This window comes from Brassica napus, chromosome A1 (assembly GCF_020379485.1).
Source record: "Brassica napus cultivar Da-Ae chromosome A1, Da-Ae, whole genome shotgun sequence".
Classification (NCBI taxonomy): Eukaryota; Viridiplantae; Streptophyta; class Magnoliopsida; order Brassicales; family Brassicaceae; genus Brassica; species Brassica napus.
The window spans coordinates 19,917,053-19,925,556 of NC_063434.1; the positions used below are offsets into that span (position 1 = coordinate 19,917,053).

The window sequence follows — 8,504 nt, forward strand, 5'->3', positions numbered from 1 at the left end:
CTCTGTGTGAAGATTACAGAGAAAAAGGATGACAGCTCACACGTAGAAGCTTCAGAAGAAGAAGCTTCAGAAGAAGAAGCTTCAGAAGAAGACGCTTCAGAAGAAGAAGCTTTAGAAGAAGAAGCTTTAGAAGTTGAGTCTATAGAGAATGGGAGTTACGATGGTTGCAGTTTGGAGGATGAACAAGATGAAATTGAGAATGACTGCTTTAGTAACGTTGAAATACACGACGTAGCCGGAGAAGATGAAATAGGCAAAGAAAACGAAGAAGATGATGAATTTGAAAGTCGATTTGATATGTTCGATGACTCGGACGGTGCGTCATCTGAAGATGATAACTTCAGCACATACGGTGAGTCTCCTATCGAAGAAGACGAAGATTCACCAACGCTACCTTCCAAGAAGAGATATCAGAACTTCTTGATGAGCGAATCTAAAGGGAATCTGGAGGTTTTGAAGTTGGAGATGTCGTCGTTAGACCTTGCGGTAGGACAACGATACTTGACTAAAAAGCATTTGAAGAGACGACTGAAACTTTTTACAGTGAGGCATCAATTTGATTTTGATGTAGAAATATCAAACCTGACAACATACGTTGTTAAGTGTTGGGTTGATGGATGTACATGGAGAGTTCGTGCATCTACCGAAGGATTGTCCCCGCAGTTTTATATTCGTATTTACGACTCGGATCATGCATGTTCTGTAACTGAGCGTTCTAATCGATCTCGAAATGCAACACCGGATATTTTAGGAGAGTTGTACAAGAACTTTCTCGGCGACGTTGGTCCGGCCGTTCGCCCTGAGAGTGTCGGAATAGCTATCACTAAGCAGTTTGGTGTAAAGGTAATTATGTTACAACGGCTGAGTTATGGTAGAGTATAGGCTCGGTTATTTTATGTTAGAAATGGCTGAGTTACAAAACTATGGTTGAGTTATGTTTACGTTGTGACCGTCTTAATGATATGATGTGGCTGAGTTATGTAAATTGTTTTTTCATGTGAGCAGATGGAATATTGGAAATCACACCGGACGCTTAAATGTGCAAGGGAAATCGATGAGGGCACACCTGAGTGTGGTTTTGAACTCTTGCCTTCTTACTTATACATGATAAGAAGGGCAAATCCGAATACAGTTACGCGTCTTCAAATCGATGAGCTTGGAAGATTCATGTATGTGTTCCTTGCGTTTGGTGCGAGCGTTAATGGGTTTCCTTTCATGCGCAAAGTTGTTGTCGTCGACGGTACGTTTCTTAATGGTAAATATAAAGGGACGCTACTCACAGCACTAGCTCAGGATGGTAACTTTCAGATTTTTCCAATAGCCTTCGCAGTGGTTGACACTGAAAATGATGATTCGTGGAATTGGTTTTTTACGCAACTAAAAGTGTTGATTCCTGACCATGAGGGTCTTGCGATAATATCAGATAGGCATAACTCGATAGGGAAAGCAATTACAAATGTGTATCCGTTAGCTGCTCGTGGAATATGCACCTATCATTTGTATAAAAACATATTGGGACGGTACAAAGGAAAAGATGTATTTCGGCTGGTGAAGAAAGCGGCGAGATGTTTTAGAATGTCTGACTTTGATATGATTTTCGAGGAGATTGAAGCACTTAATCCTGATCTCCACGGCTACCTCGAAAGAGCTGATGTCAGACTGTGGACACGTGTTTATTTCCCGGGCGAGAGGTACAATTTGATGACTACGAACATAGCGGAATCAATGAACAGAGCATTATCGCATGCTAGAGGTCTTAACATTGTTCGAATATTGGAATCGATACGGGTTATGATGACCAGATGGTTTGCTGAACGAAGAGTGGATGCCAGATCGCAGTCAACCACACTCACGCGCGGTGTGGAGAAACTATTACAAGTAAGTCAGTCGTAACAGTAAAATAAGTCAGTCTTTAAATCTAATAAGTCAGTCGTTATATTGCATAAGCCAGCTTTATAAATAATAAGTAAGCCGTTTCACGAATATTGGGTTTTGTTAATAGGGATGTGTAAGTGCCTCCCGGGATTGGACGGTTCAAAGGATTGATGACCATCACACTGAAGTTAAATATAGCGCTGCTGGCGAGTCTTTGAATGTTGTTAATTTGGTTGAGCGAAAGTGCACATGTCGGCGTTTCGATGTCGAGAAAATACCATGTGTACACGCAATCGCAGCTGCAGAGGAAAGAAATGTTTCTCGTATATCACTGTGCAGTCCTTACTATAAAAGCACTTATTTAGCTAGCGCATACGTTGAATCGGTCATACCGGTTGACTCAGCGCTACCTGTTCCAGATAACGTGGCTAACGTACAGTGCTTTCCACCGTTTATTCGTCAACAACCGGGAAGACCTAAAAAAAATAGGATGAAATCTGCTTTAGAAGTTGCACTTGCAAACAAACGTCCTAGGAAAGAGCACATATGTTCTCGTTGCAGTCAAAGTGGACATAATGCGAGAACTTGTCCGATATAAGCAATTGCTTTTCATGTTGTTTTGTAATACGGCTGGGTTTTGTGTTGTAATACGGCTGGGTTTTATTTTCATTGATTTGCACAACGGCTGGATTATTAATTGTAATACGGCTGGGTTTTGTGTTGTAATACGGCTGGGTTTTTTTGTTTTAATGTTCTATGACGGCTGCGTTAATGTTTTTCAAATTTTGTATTGTGGTTGGGTTTTTATTTTCATTGATTTGCCCGCTTCCCATTACTCAAGAGAGACACAGACATCGAAAAACGAAATGTCCGTACTTAATTGCCCTACGTTACGTAATAGCCCCTACGTAATTATTGATTATAAAGTGGAATACGAAAGTAGCGAATTAAATTAAGAGAAATTAATCTTCATTGGCTGAGATAATGTTACTCACACGCCTAATAATTGTCGTGATTTCTAATGTCAGCTCTTTTATTCAAACGCAGTTGAAAAAAACTTCCCCGCTAGAAACACGAAACGTCGCGAAGTCAACTAAGGCTGAGTTATTGTAATACACGGCTGAGTTATGGATTAAATTCCCGCTCAAAATAAGAAATAAGAAACGCCGCGATACGAAACTACAACCGTTAACTGCAGATAAATAAGGTACTTCTCAAACAATTACACATCTTCAACTCTCTATCTTTTACACAACTGTCCTCTCAGAGAAAATGGAATATTTCCCTCTGCTTGAATTGTCTGAAGATCTTCAGGCAATGGTGGTTGAACGTGTGGCCCGTAACTCCTTCCAAGATCTCTACCGCCTCAGAGCATCGTCCAGGTCGATGAAGGCGTTAGCAGAGATGCGTAGGGTATACCATTATTTCGATGTGTTATCCTTTCCCTGGGGTCTCATTATGCCATCTCAGTTGTTGAAAACTTGCTACGCTGAGAACAATCCAAGCACAATTTATGTAAAGGGTGTACAGTTTTTCTACTTATACGATGAGCAAGATTATGGCCTTTCTCTCCTCAAGCGTGCAGCAGATGCAGGATATGAGCGTGCAGTGTATACACACGCTATGACTCAAGCAATCTTTTACGGTGATGCGCAGTATTTTCGGAGAATTCCAAGAGCAACTGTTGACAGGATCGGGAAACTTGTTCGAGATGCGAAATGGGGATGGGGTTTGTGGCATACTGACGAGTTCCGTCAAATTAAGGCCATGTTCACTTCTACTTATGTTCCGTCCTTCTACCTTTGCCAATGTGCAAATGTTGTGGACCGACAATGTCTCTGCCTATGGCACATTGATGTGACTAAGGACGACAACATGTGTGAGCGCTGTTTCTGGATCAAAGAGATTTCCTTGTTCTTTCGTGATTTTGAACCGATAAGCCTGTTTAGGGACACAAGTAAGTGGTGAAGATGTCTCTGCATCAGAATCTTATCTTTTTTATGTTTTTTGCTATGCCATTATGTATGTCGAACAAAAAATTCCGGCTGAGTTAAACAACTTTATAAAACCTTAACGGCTGAGTTAAACAACTTTATAGAAACTAAACGGCTGAGTTAAACAACTTAATAGAAACTTAATGGCTGAGTTAAACAACTTTATAGAAACTTAACGGCTGAGTTAAACAACTTTACAAAAACTTGACGGCTGAATACAAACAAAAACAACAAATCAATTTCTAAAACCAAAATTATCAGGACCAAATTCTTCAAACATGTGGACAAGATCACGCCAAACTCTAGTTAGCATCCACGCAGGCTTCTCACCCCCATGTGCCCACCTCCTCTTCAAGAGGCGCATCTGACAACGAAACACCGTTCTGGCCACCAGATTAAAATTTGTCCAAACTTGAAAATTATATCTTCGTGCCCATGTGCGTTTGCGCTACAACAAAAAACCAATTTCCAAATGTAAGTGCTGTTATTATGTCTAATATCAAAAACAATTCAAAGATGTTGTCCTTACAGCGAGTTGAAAAAACCAGTGTTCCTTAAAATGATCGGGAATGGCGCGCCATGTCGGCCAATCATGAACCCATCCTTCTGCTAAAATCGACGGGATGGCCAGGGAGAGATCGCTTAGAAATTTAAACCAGATTACGCTGTCAAGCAAGACACCCGGGCCAGGGTATAGAACGGGAAGGTTTTCACGATTTTCAGAGTTTAGTATCTCATTGACTCTGTTCTCTAACCTTTCTGAATAACCAGGAACAATCATAACTTTGTAAGGCGATATAGAGATATTGTTTAGGTTTTCTAGTGAGATAAGGCGAGAAGGTGCAAGAGAAGGGGGCTATATATAGGGGAAGTATAGAACATTAAAGGTCGCGAGATAAAATATCTAAAATTTTCGCGCCATATGTAAATATTAACTTACACTAACAGGCTGAGTTATTAAGACCTTTACGGCTGATTTGTTGTTTGCCGTTTAGGGTATAGGGTTTAGTTATTTAGGGTTTGGGTTCCGAATAAGATTGTTTAGGGTTATGATTTATGATGTACGAACCACAAGATATGATAAATATCACAAATTCATAATAAATAACACAATAACAGTTTACGTGTTTTGAATCATGCACACACCTCATATCACTGCCTAGAGTTTTAGGTACTCGTAAGAGACAACATATACCTCAAGATTATAATCGATTCCAAACTCGTATAGTCAACAAAGATCATGCTCACACATTGAGTTATTATTAATTATTTTGATAATTGGACTTTATATATAACATTCGAATGAAAAATTATTAATTATTTTGATTCTAGGGTATGTTTGAGGTATGACTGAGTTATCAATGAGTACTGGCTGAGTATTACTAATCGATACGACTGAGTTATTACAACAGTTATCCAAAGTCAAATAGTTAACATAACAACAAACACAGGTTCACAAACAAACACAGTTTCATTATGAAAACAAATTGTTCATTCCAACATTTCCTCCTTCCTCGAGGATATCTGCTGCCATCTTCACCCGTAACCCTTGAATATTACTATCGTTTATGCCATCAAAGGTTACACCAAGCGCTAGACACTCCACAAACTTCAACGAATAAACCCCACAATCACCTGACATGTTGTTTTGTGGAATGTATCTTTTGCTCCTCCGTCTGAATGCGAACCTCTTCCTAGAATGCTTTCGGAGATCGGCAGGAATAAGCTCATTCAACATCCAGGGAAGCATCTCCAGTAGAGGTCTAAAAGCATTTAGCATTTTTTGCTCACTTTCGGGTGTTGACTCTCCATAGATTGGATCGTAGCAATCTATCTTCTCCTTGATCAGATCCACGTGAAACGCCACCCAGTGATTACCGCCGGTTTGAAGACATCCGTACACGTGATCCACATCTGCATACCACTTCAAGTTTGTTGTAAATTCTTCGGGGAATCTCCCGTTTACCAACGCTTCATAACCACAGTCTTTGAACTTGAACGAAGCAGGTTTCATCCTGAACTGTCTGTAATCGAGGGAAGCCCAAGAACTTAACAACCAAGGGTCTATGAAACCAATCCGCTTGGACCAGAATGGAGTGGGATCTCGCATGGACCTTTGTATGAGGACGTTCATATACGCAGCGATATGCTAGACAAAGAAAAATAATAAGTCAGCCGTAATATAATGAATTAAATATATAAGTCAGCCTTTATAGAATATATAAGTCAGCCTTAATAAAGACTTACATTATCAAACACCCATCCATATTCTTTGTCAGGCCACGGTCTTTCATGCATGAGTATGCTGTAGAAGTCACTCTCATGATCAGCTGAGGGTTCTTCTGGTTTATCTTTAGGTGCTGGTGGTTTGGGTGGAATTGCCTTAATGTGTTGCTTCAGTTTTTCCAGTCGCGCCGGATCAACAGGTGCGCAAGGGTCGTATATTACTGATGAAGGCGTAATGTTCTTCCTCATGCAAGTCGTCTGTCCATTGTCTCCAATGTACAGAAAATCTGGTGCTGAATCAAGGTTCGTCAATGAAAACCCTTGTGGAGATAACTTAACTGATTTCTCCCGAAGTTCCTTTATCACGGAAGATCTAATCAATTCAGCTGGCTCGACATCAGACTCCGCCGCCAATGCGTTATCTTCTGCAAGAACTTCGTCGTTGGTCACAACACATTCCTCAGACCCCTGTAACTCAGCCTCTTCTTCTTTCTTCTTCTTCGGTAACTCAGCCTCTTTTTCCTTCTTTTTTTTCGGTAACTCAGCCTCGTCTTCCTTCTTTTTCTTCTGTAACCCAGCCTCTTGTTTCTTTTGTAACTCAGCCGCTTTTCTCTTCTGTTTCTTCTCCTCGTTCTCTTTTTTCTTAGCCTCTTGCTTCTCCTTCCTCTTCAACGCAGCCTCTGCCCGCTGTGCTTTTTTCTTATCCTCGATAGCCTTATCCTTTACAGTAACAATACGCTTGGCCTTGCCCCGTAAGCCGCGTCCATAGGCTGGAACGTTGGCATCCTTACCATCCTTAGCATCCTTAGTAATCTTTGCAGGAGAAACACTGATGAAATCAATTTCATTAAAATCATCACCCAAAATCCTTCTCACCACTGTATCCTTCTCAAGCTCCGAATTCTTCTTTGCAGGGGTCTCAGCTAACGCTGGACTTTTGACTGACTTCTGCTGTTTCTGCTGCGCCGGCACCGGACTTTTGACAGCCTTCTCCTTCCGCTGCGGCGGCACCGGACTTTTGACAGCCTTCTCTTTCTGCTGCGGCGGCTCTGGACTTTTGACAGGCTTTTTCTGCTGCCGCGGTTCTGTCACTGGAGTTTTTACAGACTTCTCCTCCTGGGCCTGCGGTTCTACCACTGGACTTTTGTCCGACTTTTCCGGTGGCGACCTCCTACGAGGTGATGATGTCACCGATAAAGATTTTTCTACGCCGGCGGAGGAGAGTTTAGCATCGTTGTCGGTAATTTTCCTTTCCCCCAAAACTTTCAGACTCTGCTGCACTACAGCTTTCACCACGTTATCTAGGGTCTTCTCGTCCATCACTGGCCGGTTCCGGTCAAAATCGTAAGCGTCAAATTTTGCTGAAATATTCTGCAGAGCACTCACAAGATTCGTCAGAGTCGCTTTGTCCAATACAGCTTCCTCCTTGCTAGAACCCTTTCTCGTTTCAGCAGCTTCTTTCTTCTGCTTCTTTGTTGATGGCTCAGCTTCTGATGAAACTCCCTTCGTTTTCTTCTTCTTCTTCTTCTCATTCCCCTTCCCCTGCTCATCCCTCTGTACTTCCCAGAAACCTTTCACGTATCTACCTGCGTGTATGTCTTCTACCAACCTAACGAGTTGTGGGTCGTCAGGTTCATCCGACCATACAGGAAACATCTCTTCAATTGACTCCTTCATAACCATTCTCCTCAAACGGACCTGCAACACCAGTTTATCATAAACTCAGCCATCAAATAACACAAAACCAAGCCATCAAATAAATTAATTCGGTCACAATATAAAATAAACTCAGCCATCAAATAACACAAAACCAAGCCATCAAATAAATTAATTCGGTCACAATATAAAATAAACTCAGCCATCAAATAGACTAATTCGGCAACAATATAAAATAAACTCAACCATTAAGTAGCTGTTAACTCAGTCGTATAAGTAGCAGTTAAACATTACCTCGCCATGATCTTTGATTTCGTCAGACAAGACAGTATCAAAACTTGAACGTGTACGCCTTCCACCCCATCGCAAAAGAGGAACGTCTTCATTGTTGACCACTCTCCCAAACTTCTCACCGAAACAGACGATGGACTCATACGCCCAAACCAATAAAACGTCCTTCATGCCGCTTACTGTGTATGACTTTCCATCTGGACACAGTGTTTTCAGAGAGTCAACAAGAACTTCGTATGCAGTCCGACCCCATGGATACGACCTCATGGCTTCATCGTCGAATACCCTTATTGCACTTTGAAAGGGTATCCTTGAATTGTGATGCAAACAGTACAGTCCCATGGCTTGAAGAAATAACATCCCCAACCACTTACGCTTTTCAAAACTCCAACCAGGACAGAACTCTAATGCTGCCTTCAGCTCATCATACTTGGGTCCCATCCCAAGCGGCACCTTCAACTC

General features: G+C 41.5%; 1 protein-coding gene across 1 annotated transcript; it reads left to right on the top strand.

The window, feature by feature from the left end:
* Window positions 1–297: 297 nt before the first annotated feature.
* On the top strand, window positions 298–2,473 carry LOC106448038. Its single transcript, XM_048735388.1, has 3 exons — window positions 298–843; window positions 1,006–1,878; window positions 2,003–2,473. The coding sequence occupies exons 1-3, from the start codon at window positions 298–300 to the stop codon at window positions 2,471–2,473; spliced, it is 1,890 nt and encodes a 629-aa protein (XP_048591345.1).
* Window positions 2,474–8,504: the final 6,031 nt, after the last annotated feature.

Coding starts and splice junctions, on each gene's coding strand:
- LOC106448038 (XM_048735388.1), top strand. CDS start 298: ATGTTCGATGACTCGGACGGTGCGTCATCTGAAGATGATAACTTCAGC. Junction 844..1,005: donor CTAAGCAGTTTGGTGTAAAG/GTAATTATGTTA, acceptor TCATGTGAGCAG/ATGGAATATTGGAAATCACA. Junction 1,879..2,002: donor GTGTGGAGAAACTATTACAA/GTAAGTCAGTCG, acceptor TTTTGTTAATAG/GGATGTGTAAGTGCCTCCCG.